Raw genomic sequence first — 18,585 nt, 5'->3', positions numbered from 1 at the left:
AAAAAAAAAAAAAAAAAAAAAAAAAAAAAAAAAAAAAAAAAAAAAAAAAAAAAAAAAAAAAAAAAAAATCTTGGAGAAGTTCATTTGTAATTTAGCTTGGTTGGCCAATTTTTGAGGAGTCATATAGAGTTTAAGAAGAGAGAAGGTCCTGTATTCTTACAGCTTGCCAGTACTGGTACCTGGTCTCATGAAATGGGGGAGGAAGCTACCAAGTAAAATTGACCAACCTTTCATCCTCTCCTTTTTAGGTTAGTTTCATAGCTGCTTTCACCTTCTGTCGTACAAAATGCTCACTAATGATTATTAAGGAATGTTAGAAGACAATGCAAACAATGGAATTGTAATAGAAGTAATAGAAATGGACCAATGGTTCAATTGACTTATGGTTATAAAAAAAGATATGTTGCGGTTCTTGGAGACCCTTCTCATACTTTTCCTCTGCACGAAAATATGTATTGTGCATGCTTTTTCATCTTATAAACTTACACGTAAAATGCACATGTATCTTCTTTGTAGTATTCATGGGACGCTTTTAGAAGCTTGGTTATGTGGTTTATTTTCAAATTCTAAGAATCCTATGATTGCAGCTGTCGTGATATATGCACTATTCTTGGAAATTTATTTTAAATAATTGGATTGCTGGTTTATCTGACAACAATGTTTAATATTATATATGTTGGTTACAGAAAGCATTATCTTGTGCGTTAGTTAATATCATTGTGTATTTTTCTTAGTTTGGACAAGATCATATGTGCATTGCGTGCTGGAGCAGAACTTGCGGACATACCTGTTTCCAATTGCATCCTTATTGCAGGAACCCAATCTGGGGTTGATGGAGCTGAGCGAATAGGCATGCCGCGTATTGTGCTCCGTAGCAGGTAATCCCCAATCTAGATTCTCAAATTAGATTTCACTTTTTTTTTCTCCCTGATTATTGTAAGTTTACATCTCGGGGATTAGTATGCAGGCACTTTTAGAGTGTCTTATAGGACAAATTAGGTATTAATACATGCTTTATTAGAATTAATCAAGTTTTCAGCAGGAGAAAAATTGGACCTCAGAAGTTTGTTCAAGGTAGGAACCCAAGGACTCGGGAATACAGCTGTGGAAGCATTTAGGGTCTTTCCTGAATGTCATCCTCTTTTCTCCTTCCTCTTCCTCTTCCTTAATAGCATGAAGTTAAGAATCTATCTGCGTCAAGATAACATCAAGAATTGAAATTATTGGACTTGAGCCATAGATTGAATATAGAAAGGACCCATAGTTGACAGATCCGAGCACTCGTCTTTCTATCTTTAAGTAACCTAATCACTTTCATGCTTCGTATGAAAAGCTGTACTTTTGACGAGTCTCTTTACCAAATCATTATGATTTATATCAAGATAGTGGCACTACATTTGTCTAAAAGCTAGAATCCTTGATGATATAACTTGTCAATTTTGTTCCTCATCATGCGTCAAGGCTTGGCAGGAAACATCTTGCTCAAGTTGGACTTGGATAAAAAAAGACTGCTGTCAATGTCGATTTTAGCAATCAACATAATCTGCAATTTCTAGTTGTAACGTAACGACTACATGCACGCTTCCTAACTTCCCGGTCTTTATTTTTTGTAGTTTGACATCACGAGCTGAGTTCCCTTCAGCAAGCGCTATAATGGATGGCTTTGGAGTAGGTGGCTTGACCATTACCAGATTACGGCAAAAGACATGGTCCTCAGATGCATGACCCCATTGTTACTTGCTGTTCTCTTCATGACCGTTAAATCAGTGTTATGACGAAGCCTTTGTCCTATTTCCCGACAATTTTCATGATTCGAATTTCCATGTTTGCGTAGACATGTATGGCCATGGCTTATATTCTTGGGATTTTGAATCCTTGGGATTTTGAATCCTTGCTACCAAATAATAACCCTCCTTGAGCTGCAAAAGTTCTGAGAATATCTTCCAAAGAAATAGACGAGATTTCATCCTAGTTTGTTGTTGGGTACCAATGCGAAGATGCCTTTCGTCATTTAGAAACTGAAACACCTTGGCATTATGCTTAAAGTTACAGCAATGTAATAAAGACCAAAAAAATAAACTTCTTTCAATAAAATTATGAAAAACAAAACTAGAATTATAGATCGAAAGCTATAACCTTCCAGAAAAGTTATTAAGTCTCGCTCTCACTTCTCATGGGCTTCATGCACAATGTCAAATTCTTCTCTTCATCAAAATGCATTTCCACCCTTTTAAAAAGAATAAACTGCTTCTAAGCTCTGAAGCCTTCATCTTCACGTCCACTATAAATTATAGCGGGGAAGATATCTGCAATTCTAAGATAACCAACAAACAATTTTCTATATGTGCAAAGGGGAACTATAGATAGGCAGATGCATCATTTAAGTCTAACTTGGAGGATGAGATGCACTTGTTTCTTGAAGATAGACCTTAGCTCTTCATTTGCTTCAATACCTATTCTCCTGAAATTGTGAAATTGAACGACTTAAATTTCCATGCTCGAAATTGAATTGTTGTATAAACTCAGTTGAATACGTAGAGGAATAGTGAGAGAAGTACAGACATCCTCCCAATTCAAAATGCAAAGAAGATTACAAAAGATCAAAGCTCATTAGATGGAAGATTATATGTTTCCAGTTAGATCAAAATAAACAATATCATTGGGGCATACTGGAGAGTGATTTTGAATAAAATCACTTTCAAACATGCTTTTAATCGTTCAAAACCAATTTAATATTTTATTTGACACTTTTAAACAAAATTTTCAGACAAATTCGATAGTGATTCTAAACACGACAAAAGTGACTCCACATTGGGATCTCTTATCTCTTATGTCCTATGAGAACTTTCTTCAAAAATTAATGATGGAATTATAGAAGTAACATATATCAACTGGTTTGCAACTTATGTCCTATGAGAACTTTCTTAAAAATTAATGATGGAATTATAGAAGTAACTTATATCAACTGGTTTGCAAAAGTAGACATTGAAGTGATAGAACTTACCCAATTTTACAGCCATTTTTCCCCACAAGAATTTTGCGCTGACTTGGTTTATTAGTGATCAAGTGTTGCTCAATCCTAAGAGAACCGTCTCGAAATTCTTTCCAATCAACCAGGCGATGTTCGATTCCATAAGGAATTTCCTGAAAATAGAAGCAAAGTTCTTGGATAAAAAAGAATTTCTTGGCCAGCCCAGATAAAAATAAAATAGTAATGACTACCTGATGCACATGGTCTAACAACCGCTCCCGAACAACTTCAAGTGATATGTTCTTCATCATTTCTTCATTCATAGTGTATGGATCTTCATCCCAAGGTCTTTTGACTGCCTAAAAAGGGAGGGGGAAACCAGGTTTAGATGCAGGTATAAGCTGAGTGAACAGAATAATTAGCTGGCTGATGGCAATAAAAGATGGGAAAAAAAATTGATACAACCACCTTTAAACTATAGGAGTTGTAACATTCACAACCTCAATGTTTCAATTTGACCAATCACCTTTAATACCTAAGAAATTGTTGCATTTAAATCGAAAATCCACAAGTTTAGGGTGTTGATTAATCAAATTGAAAATTTGAAGGTGTGATTGTAACAGCCCCTAGAGCCCATGCACAACTTTTGTAGTTTTCCTCATATCATAAGTTTAGCATCATCATCAAACTTGTGAAAACATCAAATGACAAATGTAAATCTATTTTGATCCCTAAACTATACCGTTCGTTCCATTTTAATCCCTAAACTTTCAAAATATTTATGTTGATTCTTGAACTTTTATATTTTGGTCCCTAAATTTTTATAATGTTTATTTTAGTTCACAAACATTTTAGAAACAACAACTTCGGTCCATGTTATATTATTTTTCCATCTAATTTTCACTTGCCTAAGACTTGTATCTGATATGCTTGAAATCCCACTCATATTAACATGTTAGTACATAGTTACTTTGTTAAAAATGAAATACAAATAAGGACCAAAATAATTATTTTTAAAACCTTTTAGAGACTAAAACATACATTTTAAAAGCACAAGGATAAAAATGGAACAAAATTGAAAGCTCAAGGACCAAAATATACATTTTTGAAAGTTCAGAACAAAAATATACCTCTTGAAAGTTTAAGAACCAAAATGGAACAAATCTAAAATTCCAGGGACTAAAATAGGATTTAAACCTATAGATTAACTCTTTCAAGCAAAGATGAGTTTAAGACCATTTGGAATATTTATTAATCAAGTGAAAAATCCTCGACAGACATATTCCTCTGAATAACAGTAGTGAAACAAAATAGGAGACATGCCTGTTCTATTAAGTATTTTGAAAGATCTTTTACTCCAGCTCCCTTTAGCCCCGAGATCATGAAGTACCTATACGGAGCTTGTTCTGTTAGTGAAAACAAATGCTCAAGAACCTCTAAGCGAGTCAACATTCTAAACAAGAACCAATAATACCTTTCATATCCGGGAAGATCTTTAAATTGTTCTGCAACTGTTAACAAGTCTTTCTTGTTTTCGACTAAATCAACTTTGTTCATACATAATATTCGCTTCTGCTTTGGTTGTGATGAAGCTCCCATTCGTTTGATCAATCCTACCACCCTTGAATCAGGCCTATAGAAAATCCAAGAGATAACTGCTAAACCATTAGAGCTGACCACAAGACTAGCACAATAAAAGAAAAATAGGAAAACTTGTAAAGCCTATGGTTATCAAGCCTCTTATTTGAGAAACCTATATTTTAACATTTGAGACCAGGAGAAATTCCTACTAACCTTGTAAGATGTCTGTGGACGTCAAAAATAACTATCAACACATCATAAAGTTGAACTGAACTCCAAGCACTTTGCACACGCACTTTCATGTCTTTATAAGGAAGTCCCTTACTCTTTAACATAAGCCCTGGTGTGTCGAAGAAACACTGAATTGGCATAACGAATCAAGAAAAGCCCAAATTAGCTATCTAGTAATGAGAAATCACAGAACAAAGCAACATTTCCTCACAAAAATGTGATACATACAATTTGGGTATTTCCTTTGGTCATTATTCCTAGGACTTCGTGAGTAGTGGTATTTGTCTTCCGTGAAACTGCAGCAACTTTAGTTCCCACCTACACAAAAGAAAAAAAAACATAACAGGATCACTTCCAACAATCTCTTATGTGATAGTCAATACAAGTTGACTGTTTCCACATAACCACCTTTATATTAAGCAAAGTTAAAAAATGAAGAAACGAAAAATTTCAGACTAAAAAAGGGAAAAAGGCAGTTTTTCAGTTCAGGGAACGACAATAATTGGTTTAGTATGCAAAGCTTGAAAGAAAGAATAACAACCCTAAAATTTTCCACGAATCCGACAATCTTGCAAAAAACGAAGTTTTATCAAATTAGCAGTTTTAGTACTAGTTCATCTGAGCATCTGAAAAAAAAAAAAAAAAAAAAAAAAAAAAAATCTTCTTGAATGCTCTAAGCGACTACAGGTTTCAAAAAATCATACGAAAAATGAACTGGTCATAAAAGTTAGATCAGTTGTGCGGGCCAAAGGAGTGAAAGCTTAAAGAACGAACCATAAAGTTTGTCAACGCGGACTTGCCAGCGTTTGGTGCTCCAATTATCCCAACAGCCAGGGACTTCTGGTCCTCCTCCTTCACCGTTCTCTCGTCATCTTCTTCCTGATCGTCAGCAGTTTCCAACGCCGCCTCAAGCAGAGCCTTGGCAAGCACTCTCCGTCTCCTTTCCTCCTCCTCCTCCATTATCTTGTATTTTACTCCCTCGGATTCTTCCCCAAATATCAGTTTGTCAGCTCTTGCCCTGTATTTTTTATCCCAAGTGGATTCGGCAGGGGAGTGAGACTCAGTTTTAGTACACGAATCCATGTTTGGAATAGTGAACTGCGAACTATCAAATACAGAATCCGGAGCATTTTCAGTGTCCGAGAAAGTAGGGTTGTGATTCGGATCGTCTTGCTCAGGTTGGGCAGAGTAACATCGATGGGAAAACAATGGATTTATGAGGAAAGTCTGGTGGGATCGAGAAGAAATCGTCGTGGCTATTCTCAGAGCCCTTAAAGCGTTCATCTCAAATTCTCATACAAAGCATGAAGGAAAGAAGATTGATGAAAGAGAGAGAGAGAGAGCGGCGCAATGATATGAACAACCAAAGAAGAAGGGCTGGCTCTGCTCGCAGCAATTGGGGTTTTTGGGGTTTAGAGGTTCTGTGATGGTGTCCCACAACTAGCGGTGGTTTCATTTCATTTGTTTATATAGGGAGAAAAAAGAAAAGAAAAAAACAATTTTACCAAAAATTTGATCCAATTTTAACAGAAACTTAAAATATATTTTTTCTTTTAAATATATTTTAACTTTTAAACTTAAGTACTTCAATTTTAAATCCTCTAATAAATCGCCACTTCAAATATTATATTTGAAAAATAAAATTATTTCTTGCTAAATAAATCATAAAACATTATCTTAGAGTTCTTATGAATTTGTATACTGTTCTTTTCTTCTTCTTCCTCTTATTATTATTTTGCTAAAATTGAATATTGAAGGAATCATGTTTCCTTTCCAACACAGCAGAGGGAAGAGTAGAGAACCGACGAAATATATAGAAAGGAAGATGGAGTTATCTTCCAAGGCCGAAAATGCAAATCTTTCTCTAAACTCAAAAACTCTAGTAAGGAAAAAATGGGTACAAAGAGGTTTAAATTACAGAAAAGAAAAGAAGAGAAAAGAAAAACTCCCTCATTTAAATCACCTTTCAATAATTGACAACATAGACAGGAAAAAGAAAACTCTGTGTACTGTCAATTTCTGGCAATGCATTGAATTCAATGTAGATGTTGAAGTTGAAGCTTCAATCTATGAAGAATATCTGTTCTCGAACATTGCCCCTGGTGACTTACAAATTCCACAGCTTCTTCTGAAACCAACTGCCACAGACCAATGGAGGAGCCTTCAATTAAAATGTGGCATTCGGCCAGCAAGCCTGCTTTCCAAGATTCGTTTGTCTATGGCTGCATCAATTGAACTCATCTGAAACCAAGAATACGACACAAAATGATTAGACAGAAAATATAGAAATGATGCCATCGCCAAATCATATGGTTGAGTCCTATGTAAGAGGTGCCAAACATTGCAAAAGAGGCTGACCTGGTCAAAGCCGTATTCACTGATCGATCATAAAATAAATTGTAATGATGCTACAAAATGAGCAAAAATCTGTAGGGTATATAATCTTGTTCCACCCAAATCCCCACACTTAGGCATCAAGCGCATAGGGAGAGTGAATCATAAATAATAGATTAAAAAGCCAAAAGGAAGAATTGCATATACTACGGTCTTAAACCATGTTCATGCAACAATAGGTAAGGCCTTATACACACTGTAAGTGGGATAACATAAATACCTACTTGAGCCTTTTGATGCCACAAGATTGGTGGTATGGCGTGCAAACTGGAAAATGTCAGTTAAATAAAACAGCATTTACATGATCATGAAGTTCGAGGTAAAAAGTGAGTTCAGGCTCAAGGTTCTAAGAAAATACATTCTATAAAGTGTAAATAAAATAAAAATCAGATTTACTTCGACATGTATACTACAAAGAATCCAAAAACAGAAACATGTACAGCCTACCGCACATGGTTAGAGACTTGAAACCAACTCCAAATATTTAAGTTGTAGTATAACTTACCTGGCTAGTTTCATCATGCACCTGATACTTGGTTAAGGACATTCTTCTTTCCTCCTGCACGTTTACCATAAGAAAGTGAAACCAGGTTGGAAATCTCAAGATAAATCATGGTAGATCAGCACACAAGAAAACTTACCATAGACATCGCCTCATCATCCCAAACCAAATATACTTCGTTTGTTGATGGCTGAGTAGGAGCCTTATTTGCAATTACAGGAGGTGGTCCGATAGAAGGACCACCCGTATTTGGTCCCGAGGCATAGGAGTGTGAATTGCTTAATATTCCACCTACAACATTAAATGCAGATAAGGCACCCTGTTAAGTAGTTAAAAAAAAAAAAACCTAGATAATGGCTCTTCTGACTTTCTACAATTTTATGCAGGAGTTGGTAATTGAAACTACATTAGGAGAAATGCATAGATTGTAGTTCCTATTGAAATTTAAAATTGAAATTACTAGTGGATAACCCTTTAGAAGAGGTAACCATGCTCGAACATAGAAAATTTAAGATTTGTTGTTTACGACTTTATGTAAAGGCCAAACTTCAATTATCAACAAACATGAATACGTATTACCGTTGCATACCAAAAAAAACCTCTGGAAGTACTACTATATTTGTCCTTATTCAATGCATTGGGATAAAACCAAACTGGATCAAGCTTTGTGAGAAGTCATATAGAAGAGACTGCATAAAGTAATTAGTTGCACCTGGAACATTTGGAACCTGATTGCTGATAGTAGAAAAGGAGTTAGTGCCCAGATGTGTCACTGAGCCCTTGATATCTGCTGCTGAGGTCAAAGGAATGCTTGTTGAAAGTGTAGATGAAGGAAAAGGAGAGCTTTGAGTAGGTCCGTGGTTATTATTAACAACAGGGAACAACGGCTGAGATACAGAAACTGAAGGTGTGGTTGAAGTCAATCCAGGATGTGTTATTTGTGAAGACTGGAGCATAGGAGTTGATGATACTGGAAGTGAGGGCCTTGCAGTCTGCACAGGAAATAGTGGCTGCTGAGCATAGCCCAATGGGGCAGGAGCCGAAATTGAAACGGCTGAATTTGGAGGGAACCAAGGTTGGGGACGAGGTGGAACCGGCCAGGCAGTAGGCTGTGCTTGTCCAGTCGAAGGATAACTGCAGTAACAAGGTAGTTGGTTGAAATTACATTGTTTGATAATTTAACATTTTACTGAAGTTAACACAAAAAAATGCAAAAACTTCAAGTTAAGCAGCAATAGTGATTGGAAGAAAAAAAGGTAGGCAGATACTTACATAGGTTGAATTGCAGCTAAACCTGGCTGAGGAGGGTATACAATGCCCAGCGATCCGGGCACCACACCTCCAACCATCTGAGTCGGTGGCATCTCCACTTTGGCCACCTTTGATAAGGACTCTTCTTCTACAAGAAAGAAGAGCATTTCCATAATTCTAATTATACCACTATTCCCAATACCACTAAAAAATAAAAATAAAAATTCATAAGAAACAAACACAACAACAATCATCATTATGTGGCATAAGAGCTCAGCAGAGAAGTTTGGAGAACAGAAACAATAAGCATACCATGTACCCCCCTCATAATTTGATTTTTTTTTTAAAAAATCAAACAATATTAGATTATTCAGGACCATCAGTAATTAAGCATAGCAAGTATATTGGATCATAAAGATTATTTATAGTTAAGCATGATAAGTGTCAAGTTTGGTGGCAGGTTGGCTTCTTTTTGGTCATTTGAGGTCTTTGGTTTGAAAGGAATAACAGAATTATTAGGAATTTTGGAGGGAGCTTACGAGGAGGTTCGTTCATTAGCCAGGTTTAACATCTCAATCTAAGCATTGGTCTCCACAAATCTTCATAATTACCTGTTAGGTCTTATTCTTATGGGTTCGTCCCTTTTTGCACGGCTAGTTGGTAGGTTTCTTTAGTCTAGGTTGTTTATTTGTATGCATGTTGGTCTTTTGCTTTCTATTCTTTCATTTCTTCCCTACGAAAGCGTGACAATTTCATTAGATAGGGTTGCATCTCAACAAGTCCCATCGCCTCACATTTCTGAGGTTATTTCTGAAGAATCTCTGATTCAAAGGGCATAAAATAACATCCTCAGATATTACTGGGTGGCTTCCAAGAATAATTCCTCTTCAAACCACGATCTAAATGAAGAAGGTTCTGTTTCCTATCCTCAGATATTTTTTATGGTTAGTTTCCTTAAGGAATTGGAATGAATCATTCCAAGACCAAAACACAAATAATACTCCTTAGTCCTTAGGACTTCGGACTGTACAGGTCATGTAGTTTGAGGACTGTCACCTATTAAAAAATTAATATAGTCTGCTCCCAATCCAACATAGACGCAATCCCTTCCACTAACCTCCTGAAATTTTATATACCTCACCACAAACGTACTTAGGGTCATAGGATTGATCTGGTTCAACTTTTAACCATAACTTCCGGGGAAACTTTTTTTCTTTTTTTGATAACTTCCAGCTTCTTCGATGTGATCTCTTCTTTTGTATATTCCATCTAATCAATGAACTATCTATTGTTTTCTATTATGTAAAATAATAATACGCACACAGACTGCTCCAATAAATTTTTTTAAAAAAACTCTGAGATACTATATTTGTCAAGGATTTATCATAGGAAAGAGCATAGAGATACTATGGGTGAGGGTTGAGGTGGGGATGGGGATTGGGCAAGTTAACTTTTACTGAACTTACAGGAGAAATGTCCCCTATTAGACAAGAATAACGGGGGGATTTAGCAAATTCACGTCTCAGTTCGGAAAATAAAAGGAAAAAAAAATATTTTCTTGTAAAAGAGAGTTGTCCTTGCAATAACACAAACATAATAGACCCATAAACTCTGTCTTCATATATGCCTATTTACACGTACGTATATGTATGGATGAGAAAGACTGAGAGAAAGAGGAAGAGAAGTAAGATATTAATAGTAATGGAGGTAGATAAATATAAAGACAGTGCACGTATGAGTTATATAGATTCCTCACCGTCCTCGCCATAGTGTGCTGCCAAGACATCGGGAGGAATTCCTTGCATTCCATATATTTCAATATCTGTCGATTCTCTGCCTGGTTTTGCATTAGGAACTCTATCACAAGATCACCACCAACAACAGAAACGTTAGAATATAAACGTGACCAACACAAAAAATACCAGTTCAGGAATTAATTAAAAAACAAGTGCTTGATCTTATAGGAAAAACAAAAGCTCCATTGATGGGCAAGTGTATCTGGTATATCTTTTCCTACCTACTACAATATCTCAATATACTTTCATGTTCAAATCTTACAATCTCGCATGCGGTAATCTATGGAAGGAAGAAATGTGAACTCTACCACATTAATTCCTACGACGTTGAGAAGTATATAATACAGTCCACCAATGAAACAATTCATCGCGATTGGAATGAAATATAGCGTTGAATAAGAATTTCATCACTCAAAAACATATTAAGGAAGATGAGTTCAATTAAAAAAACGTGACTGGTCGGAAAATAAGTGGCTTAAGCAAGGCAGAAGATACCCTCGAATCTTTGCAGACAAAGAAGGCGAGAGAGGAATACACTAAAAAAGGTAAAAAGTAGAATGTAGACTTCTAGTTGAGGAGAGAAAAGGAGAGGGGGGGAAGGAGTTTACATACTTGGTGACCGACTCCTTGTGAACCTGAAGAACGTGGATGACCATACCACCAGCAGTAGAAAGCTTCTTGTGACAGACATGGCACTTGAAGTGTTTGGCCTTCTGATGCTGCACCAATATCTTCTCGTCGTCGAATTCTCTGTCGCAATAATAGCACCATACCTTAGACGACACCCTCTTCTTCTTCTTCCCCATGGTCAGAACGCACACCGTTGCGCTTCAATTCAAATCCCGAAACGAGACGAGTTCTTCCCAAGGCAGTGGATTCTGGAAAAATGAGAAGGCGGGGAATCAAAGGAACAGAGATCACGAAGATTTAGGGTTTTGTTGGTGGGGGAACCCCTATCCCGAAAGGGGGTTTTCTTTTGTCTCCCGACTCGTTTAAGCCCTCACGCCGATCTCTGATACGAGTAAAAACTCGCTCGCAGCAATTTCCGATTTTTCCTTTTTATATTTTTCGTCTCGATCAATGGTTGCTTTATTTATATATATTTATATGGACACTCCAGCTCAGTTACCGTCTATTTATCTTTTCCGGAAGTCAACAAATTTAAAATAATAATAAAAAAAAAAGACCCTTACAACCATAAATATCTGCTGTATAATTATAATATTTGCCTTCAAGATAATTTATGTAGCTAATATGCGTATTTTTCTTCTTTAGGGAATATTGTAATCGCTTAAAGGAATATGATTATCCATAATTTAAACTCCTAAGCTTGGCTTACACATTATTTGCATTGGTAGGGTTATTATACCATTTTGGGTTTAATTTGCATTCAACTTCCAAATTTTTAATTAACTCGCAAGAGGGTTTGGTTAGTTATGAAGTATGAATTAGGGTAAATAGGGTTTTTCACATTTTAGAGCAAGAGCATGTCCCAACTACCGGAAGGAACCCCCTACAAAGTTCTACAAACCAACCCTTGGTGGTAGCCAAAGGATGAGGTTCTAAATCTGATGTTCGAAGGTGTCCTTCTTGTTAAATGGTGTCTTTCCTTGGACTATGAAGAGATTGAAACCATCGGGATTATGTTATAAAGTTCTAACTATGAAGCCAGAAATACAAGAATCTAAAATTTATTCTAATTCTCCCCAACCAACAAATATTACATCTCCTCTTCAAGTATAACATCATTAGAAGCAAAGAAAAGAAACCAAGTCTCAATTGACAAGCAGACAGTCTGACCACACATGAGACATTATCATCTGAAATCCTGGAAAGGTTAAGCTCATCAGAGCCTCCCTCTCTCATTTCCTATTCTTCCTTCTTATTATTGGCCTGTGAGGGGTCCTCTGCTTTCCCAGGAGACTGGTTTATACTAGCTTTTGCCTCGGCAACAAATGCAGGATCCGGTTCATGTTTACTAGAGGGTTCTTTCATTGCCATGATAATATAAATAGCAATGACAACATTGACTGATATGACAGCAAGGAATCCACTCAAGAGTGTAAGAGAATGCGGATTCAATTGTGTTGAACCTGGTCCAGAAGAGTATTTACTTAGAAATGTAATCACGCGCATGCAAGAAAATAATATGAGAAGACAGGTTGTTAATGACAAGAAACAAAAAGTACAAGATCAAAACTAAAAGAACGAACAAAACGGCAATAAAAGATAATAATAAACAAATATGAAGTAATACTTTTGTTAAACACAAAATTCATTATCTTAGAAGAACCAAATCAGAAGTCGTGTTAGAGTGATTTGGTAATGACCAACAGTTATGAGTAAAGAAGGTAGTGAGGAAGAGGGACAAGCATTATTGAGAGAGGTTTACACTAACCTAGTTCAGGAAGGAAAACGAGGGGGTTCAAGGTTTCCACGTTCCTAAGAACTACTTTACATTTCACATAAAAGTTGTTTCTATACTAACAAATTTACAGACAGGAAGATAAATGGATTATTATGAGCGTGCGATTAAAATTTTAAGATTCCCTAAACGTATACATCATCAATCAATAATTGAGTCTGACGACCAGTAGCCATGAAGCAGTAAAGATGGCATACCAAACCATGCTCTTTAGGTAACACCATCCAGACAAGACCAAAATGCACTTACTGGTAATTATCAGAATATAAAAAGAAAGCTAGAAAAGACTGGGTTCTTTATATCAATGAGGAGGTAAGTTAGTGTCAGGCCTCTAATCACAATATAACAAGAGGGGCATAAATGGGAGGTCCAATTCTTAAAGTTAGTGTAATCTGGTGTGGGCTTTTAATAGTGTGGTAGGCAGCGTGTGTGAGGGTGCTTTTGAGAAAATAGTATACTGCCTAGAGAGAGCTCTTGGTTCCTCTTGAATTGGGTAATGAGTCCAACACAAGACTAGTATCTCGGATTCATAATTAAACACAAGTCTGCACATACTAAAAAGATGACCGCTAAAAATCTTGCATAAGCAACAGATGCTAGTATTTATGCTAATAAATCTTACCAGGAATCAAATTGTGGTTAAAACCATACAACAATATGATGGGAGTTATCCACATAAACAGTGATGCAATGAAGAACTTCGTAATGACGCCTGCCATTGGTGCCTTCAATTTGTCAACAATGTTTGGAAAGAGGAAGTTGTTAGATATATGATTTTAAGGGCAAGCCGCAAAATAGACTAGTAAATTCACATACTTTGAAACAAAGTAACATAAAATCACATATGCTATTTTAGAAAGAAATTTACGTTTCTATTCGCAATTTAAACCCATAAAACAAAAATCCTCACAAATTAGATTTCATAAACTTTATTATCCTGTATGCCAGCAGCAAGCGGATACATGCGCGAATGAAAATGGAAAAGCAGTAACGCGTTCACAAATTTGAAGACCAGTGATTTCGTTTACAGGTGAAATAAAACAGAGAGGAGAAAAACCACAGAGAGAGCAAAGAAGTAAAAACTAGAAAAAAGAACACAAATCCGATAGACGAATCATCCACTTATACGCAGTCTGGATTAGAAATCCCGTGTACATAATTCGTAAATGCAAATCACAAACATTGAGTGACCCTTACTAGATGGCAGGTTGGGAGCACGAATTAGGGCTTCGAAGTTCGGAATTGCGGCTTCTTCAAATGCAGTCGCGAGAAAGGTGAGCGATTTGAGGTTCTGACGAGAGAAATGGATAGGAGATTTGGAAGTGGAAGAAGGGAAGAGGAGGCGTCGAGGAAGAGGAAGGTTTTGTTCCTAATTCCCATATGGTCGAGAGAATACTGACTTATGTAAAAGCTAACCAACTTTCAATATTATTTTTTTTATTTCAGGTAAATTAAAAATTAAAAATTATAATTATATTTTTATTTAATTGCCTTTGCCCTCACCAATGAAACCAAGACTGATATCTACGGAATTGATTGTTTCTCTTTGGAGCGAAGGATGAAAGAAAAGCGAGGGGGCAATGAGACTGCCTTTTCTGTTTTCAGCGCACAAACAAAAGAAAAAACAGCCACTACTTCAAATCACATTCTCACCCTCCATCTTCAACTCTTATGTTTCTTCATCTCAACTTGTTCCATACCTGTGTTTATGCTGCTTCCTTCTCGGCCATTTCAGCTTGCAAAAATGCTCGGTTCTTCGTACACCGAGCCTTCCTCCTCTCCGACTCCTTCCTTTAATCCCTTGCCGAGCTTATCTTTCGCGTACCCTCACGAGCAAGAACAAGGCAGCAACTTCAACCTCCTTGTCACTGTGGCTGCAATTGTTTGCGCCGTTGTTTGCACACTTGGTTTAAATACCATGCTGACATGCATACTTCAATGCGCCAATCACACCCTCAGACAGACATTCCAATGGGTGGCTTTAAGAGGACTGAACTCGGGCATGAAGAAGCAAGACATGATGTCAACTAAAGCTGCTGTCTCACTCTTCTTGCCCCACCTGCAGGCATCAGCTCAAGCCCCCCAAGGATTCTGCTACTTCTATACATCACATAGTGTAATGTCAACTAAAGCTGCACAGATCAATAAGCAGTACACTTAAAACCCCCAAGGATTCTGCTACTTCTATACATCACATAGTGTAATGTCAACTAAAGCTGCACAGATCAAGAAGCAGTACACTTAAAACGAATCAGGTAAAGCAATAAAAATGATCCCCCAAGAGTTGAGTTGAGATTGATGAGGAAATTAGTTGAAGTCAGGTGGGTTGTTTGGGATAAAACTAGATTTTGGTGTTTTTGTCTTCTTACGTTATGTACTTTTGATGAGGGAAGAGTAGAGACGTATCTATTGATGAAGCTGCAAAAGTTAATAAAAGCTACTTTAGAATTCTCCCTTTTTTGAGAAGATGAGGGGAAGCAGTAGGCGTGGTTGGACTGGGACCCCCCTGTCTAGAAGTGATTCCCCATAGTGTGAATACGAACGCTCCCAAAGTGCAACACAATAAGACCTTGCTTTACCTTAGTAGAAGTAGAACACATGAGTATGATGCAAGAAATGAATCTACTCAATTTCTTAATTATTACAAAACAAAACACGCCCTGTAACCTCTTATAGGAGTCCCTAAAAACCTATGAATCTTAGTCAATGGGGCACACTTCTTGAGGCTTCAATTATCATTCCAAAAGTTTGGTGTAAGTTATGACATTAAAACCGACTAAAAAAACATAATACACGTTGAATTTGGACCAAAAAACAACAGAGTAGTAGAAGCATTTGCTTTATGAATTACCACATTATCCATAATCTCAATTGCTACGCCACATACAGCAATATGCACTAGAAGACGCATCAAGTGTCGTAAACAGTGTAAATACAAATAGATATCAAAGTTGCAGGATGGCATCAGCATCTAAAGCCTGAAACTATTAAGAGGAATGTAAGGAATCCATCACAACAAACACTTCAACCCTCACAGATTCTTTGGGATTGATCTCATGGTGCCCAACTGTCATTAACTGTTAACCCATCTCTGTCCTATATTGTGTATCTCAGTAAGAACAAGATCAATACCAGCAATCTGCTACCTCTTCTGGCACCAATTTAGGTATAGGCCGCTCTTTCGGGGGTCCAGAGGTTACCGGATATCCTCGAAAAGATCCACTGCCAGGTTTTGCAAGTTCCACATAGATCGTCCTTCCATCAAATTTCTGGTTTCGAGACACAGAGAAAGTACATTAACTTTAAACCATGAGTTACCTCATGTGGCAATGACAGAGCTAGATGAAGTTTAACCTTGCAATCCATATTTTCCAGCGCAAGCATCGCATCGTCTTGGCTAGTGTATTGGATGAACGCATAACCTTTTGGTGTTTTGGTTAATCGATCTTTTGCTAATAACACTGTCATAGGTTGATAAGAGAAGCAGCAAGATTATAAGGCATATTGGACTTGGCTGGAAATTGACATCATATAATAGTTTAATCGCTCAACGAGAAAAGAAATGCAGTTACCTTCAGCAATCTCACCAAAATTTGAAAATTCTTCTTGTAGCCGATTCTCATTGGTGGAGTATGGTAAATCTGCATTTTTTTTTTTTAATATACACATCTTGAGATTCCAAAAGACTTCACAAAACATCAAGAAAAATATGTACTGAAGATCTGTTTTTCTTTTAGTTTACTTCAAAAGACAATTTGGAAAGGTTCTTTTTAACTTACGCCATGCATAAACAGAACTCAGCGATCATAATGAATGATCAGTTACCTTGAGAAACAATATTGAGAACAGGAAAAACTGAAAAATAAAACTGTTAACAAATAGATGAGACGGTAACGAACTCAATGTGGATAGGCATTGTCCAAAAGTGAAGGATGCCTGGATAAACGATAGCGTTATGGTAGGTGAAAGTCATTCATATTGCAAGACAACACATACCGTGAAAAATAGAGGAAAGGAAGTTGACAGGAAAGTACGAGAAAAGGCGATGCGAAGAGGTCGATAAGTTTTATAGATAGACACCAAGAGCCACAGTCAATCTTAAACTCTTTCTTTTTTCTTTACATTTCAAATAAATTATTAATCCTTTCTGGCCCTATTCTTAAAAGTAAGAGGAGTAGGATGAAAAGAAACAAATATCTTAGATGAAACGCGAAAGTCCACATAATTCTCAATACATTAGCTCCAGTATTCCATTGATGCTTTATTATCCAATCCACATCACTTGCACTAAACATCCTTATCTGTATGCAAGTGGACATCTAAGGTGTCAACATTATTGTGCTTTACCTTTTCGATCCCATTTTCAGGAATCAAAACTTGATGAACAAACTACCCTTTAAGCTTGTGAATATATCTAACTAAAGTTGTGTAGGCCAAATAGAGTCACAGAGTATGCTAAAAGCTTGAAGGAATTATAACTTCCATGAACAAGAGAAACAAGCTTGTAGCTCTAGTCAATTTCACACAGAGACATGAATTTAAGAAAAGTTTCAAACAAAATCAATTCAACGAAAGATTTTCCTTTTAAAGAGGCACATGGTCAAAGACCTTGTCTTCCTCACTGCCTGGAAGTTTACAGTTCATATAATATTTTAGTAGCAGATGGGATTATTAATTTAGATTGAAGTAGTTTCTTGCAGCTTTCCCTTCCTTTTTCGTGTAGGTTGAATTTTTTTCTCATAACTTCTTAAGCATTCCTTAATAAAATGGGGAAATTTTCAACTCAATGCCTTCGGATATCTATCTTGCTCGCTCATCTATAATGAACCACGCAGAACCTTCATGGTACCTTCTCTTCAGTTTGTATAAAATTCATGGTTGGTGTAAAAGAGAAAAAAAAAAAAAAAACTAAACCAAAAGGAGAGAAACAGGAACAAGTAAGAGGAGCAACAGAAAAATGAATCAAAGCGGAAAAATTCACATCGCAAGCCAAGAACGGACTCCAACAACATCACAGCGAACACAAGAAATTGGGGGGGAATTTCCAAATGGGAAATCAAGGAAAGGGATCGTGAAATGCAGAGGAAGAGGAAAGGAAGAGGGAAGTGAAATTACTTCTAACCATGAGTCTGCTGGCAAGGGGGTAATCAGAGAAAGAAGCTCGAAGATTCAAAGATTGGCGCTTTGAAGAGTCCAGTCGATTACTCAGAGGAATGGGTCCCCGGAGGTTAGAAAGTGAAGGGAAGGAGACGGTGGCTGCCCACATGATGGAGCTGAAATCTGCCCAGTCGACGCCGTGGAGCTTTGTTGGTTCCCGGGTTCGCACCTTAAAGGAAAAACGCCGTGGAGCTTTGTTTGATTTTAATTTCAAAAAAGAAATAATTAAAAAAAAAAAAAAAAAAAAAAAAAAAAAAAAAAAAAAAAAAAAAAAAAA

At 36.7% G+C, this 18,585-nt stretch overlaps 5 protein-coding genes across 10 annotated transcripts in view; 1 reads left to right on the top strand and 4 right to left on the bottom strand.

Moving 5' to 3' along the window:
* The window catches only part of LOC111433112, an 8,212-nt gene extending 6,241 nt beyond the window's left edge, over positions 1-1,971 (top strand). The window contains exons 10-12 of one of the 3 annotated variants that reach the window (XM_023070051.1): positions 163-248; positions 735-878; positions 1,614-1,971. In XM_023070051.1, coding sequence (XP_022925819.1) covers positions 163-248; positions 735-850 — 202 coding nt within the window. In that variant the 3' untranslated portion in view covers positions 851-878; positions 1,614-1,971. Of the gene's footprint in view, positions 1-162; positions 249-734; positions 880-1,613 lie in introns of those variants that run through there. The other 2 variants (XM_023070050.1, XM_023070052.1) reach the window with 2 other exon arrangements.
* LOC111433111 (GTP-binding protein ERG) lies at positions 1,750-6,236 on the bottom strand. Of its 2 annotated transcripts, XR_002708730.1 has the most exons (9): positions 5,558-6,236; positions 5,012-5,101; positions 4,766-4,911; positions 4,446-4,604; positions 4,295-4,361; positions 3,223-3,330; positions 3,005-3,144; positions 2,137-2,461; positions 1,750-2,018 (listed from the first exon to the last, which is right to left on the bottom strand). XR_002708730.1 is itself a non-coding variant. In XM_023070049.1 (8 exons), exons 1-8 carry the CDS (start codon positions 6,065-6,067, stop codon positions 2,377-2,379), a joined length of 1,305 nt encoding a protein of 434 aa, XP_022925817.1. In that variant the 5' UTR covers positions 6,068-6,236; the 3' UTR covers positions 2,084-2,376. The 2 variants fall into 2 exon arrangements, 1 of the variants encoding a protein (XP_022925817.1); XM_023070049.1 differs by lacking the exon at positions 1,750-2,018 and having other exon boundaries at positions 2,084-2,461.
* A 361-nt stretch (positions 6,237-6,597) lies between these two features.
* On the bottom strand, positions 6,598-11,796 carry LOC111433148 (protein SUPPRESSOR OF FRI 4-like). 2 transcript variants are annotated; one of them, XM_023070100.1, is made up of 7 exons: positions 11,339-11,796; positions 10,687-10,787; positions 8,952-9,078; positions 8,392-8,813; positions 7,819-7,970; positions 7,683-7,736; positions 6,598-7,024 (listed from the first exon to the last, which is right to left on the bottom strand). In XM_023070100.1, the coding sequence occupies exons 1-7, from the start codon at positions 11,530-11,532 to the stop codon at positions 6,947-6,949; spliced, it is 1,128 nt and encodes a 375-aa protein (XP_022925868.1). In that variant the 5' UTR covers positions 11,533-11,796; the 3' UTR covers positions 6,598-6,946. The 2 variants fall into 2 exon arrangements, 1 of the variants encoding a protein (XP_022925868.1); XR_002708737.1 differs by having other exon boundaries at positions 6,900-7,024; positions 7,142-7,736.
* Positions 11,797-12,349: 553 nt separating this feature from the next.
* LOC111433255 lies at positions 12,350-14,541 on the bottom strand. 2 transcript variants are annotated; one of them, XM_023070242.1, is made up of 4 exons: positions 14,350-14,541; positions 14,089-14,114; positions 13,774-13,876; positions 12,350-12,819 (listed from the first exon to the last, which is right to left on the bottom strand). In XM_023070242.1, the coding sequence occupies exons 3-4, from the start codon at positions 13,868-13,870 to the stop codon at positions 12,596-12,598; spliced, it is 321 nt and encodes a 106-aa protein (XP_022926010.1). In that variant the 5' UTR covers positions 13,871-13,876; positions 14,089-14,114; positions 14,350-14,541; the 3' UTR covers positions 12,350-12,595. The 2 variants fall into 2 exon arrangements, with proteins under 2 accessions (XP_022926010.1, XP_022926009.1); XM_023070241.1 differs by lacking the exon at positions 14,089-14,114 and having other exon boundaries at positions 14,349-14,539.
* A 1,411-nt stretch (positions 14,542-15,952) lies between these two features.
* On the bottom strand, positions 15,953-18,516 carry LOC111433254 (small RNA-binding protein 11, chloroplastic). The gene is made up of 4 exons (XM_023070240.1): positions 18,267-18,516; positions 16,724-16,792; positions 16,506-16,612; positions 15,953-16,420 (listed from the first exon to the last, which is right to left on the bottom strand). The coding sequence occupies exons 1-4, from the start codon at positions 18,415-18,417 to the stop codon at positions 16,277-16,279; spliced, it is 471 nt and encodes a 156-aa protein (XP_022926008.1). The 5' UTR covers positions 18,418-18,516; the 3' UTR covers positions 15,953-16,276.
* Positions 18,517-18,585: the final 69 nt, after the last annotated feature.

The sequence above is a fragment of the Cucurbita moschata genome, unplaced genomic scaffold (genome assembly GCF_002738365.1).
Source record: "Cucurbita moschata cultivar Rifu unplaced genomic scaffold, Cmos_1.0 Cmo_Scf00041, whole genome shotgun sequence".
In the NCBI taxonomy this organism is placed as follows: Eukaryota; Viridiplantae; Streptophyta; class Magnoliopsida; order Cucurbitales; family Cucurbitaceae; genus Cucurbita; species Cucurbita moschata.
Note: the sequence above shows the minus strand (reverse complement) of the source record. Positions and strands in the feature narration are given on the sequence as shown.

Coding starts and splice junctions, on each gene's coding strand:
- LOC111433111 (XM_023070049.1), bottom strand. CDS start 6,067: ATGAACGCTTTAAGGGCTCTGAGAATAGCCACGACGATTTCTTCTCGA. Junction 3,145..3,222: donor TGTTAGACCATGTGCATCAG/GTAGTCATTACT, acceptor TTCTATTTTCAG/GAAATTCCTTATGGAATCGA. Junction 2,462..3,004: donor AAAAATGGCTGTAAAATTGG/GTAAGTTCTATC, acceptor TCACAATTTCAG/GAGAATAGGTATTGAAGCAA.
- LOC111433148 (XM_023070100.1), bottom strand. CDS start 11,532: ATGGGGAAGAAGAAGAAGAGGGTGTCGTCTAAGGTATGGTGCTATTAT. Junction 10,788..11,338: donor CACAAGGAGTCGGTCACCAA/GTATGTAAACTC, acceptor ATCTTGTGATAG/AGTTCCTAATGCAAAACCAG. Junction 7,971..8,391: donor TCAGGTTCCAAATGTTCCAG/GTGCAACTAATT, acceptor TTAATGTTGTAG/GTGGAATATTAAGCAATTCA.
- LOC111433255 (XM_023070242.1), bottom strand. CDS start 13,870: ATGGCAGGCGTCATTACGAAGTTCTTCATTGCATCACTGTTTATGTGG. Junction 12,820..13,773: donor TAACCACAATTTGATTCCTG/GTAAGATTTATT, acceptor CTTCTGGACCAG/GTTCAACACAATTGAATCCG.
- LOC111433254 (XM_023070240.1), bottom strand. CDS start 18,417: ATGTGGGCAGCCACCGTCTCCTTCCCTTCACTTTCTAACCTCCGGGGA. Junction 16,613..16,723: donor TTTTGGTGAGATTGCTGAAG/GTAACTGCATTT, acceptor AACCTATGACAG/TGTTATTAGCAAAAGATCGA. Junction 16,421..16,505: donor TGGAAAATATGGATTGCAAG/GTTAAACTTCAT, acceptor TCTCGAAACCAG/AAATTTGATGGAAGGACGAT.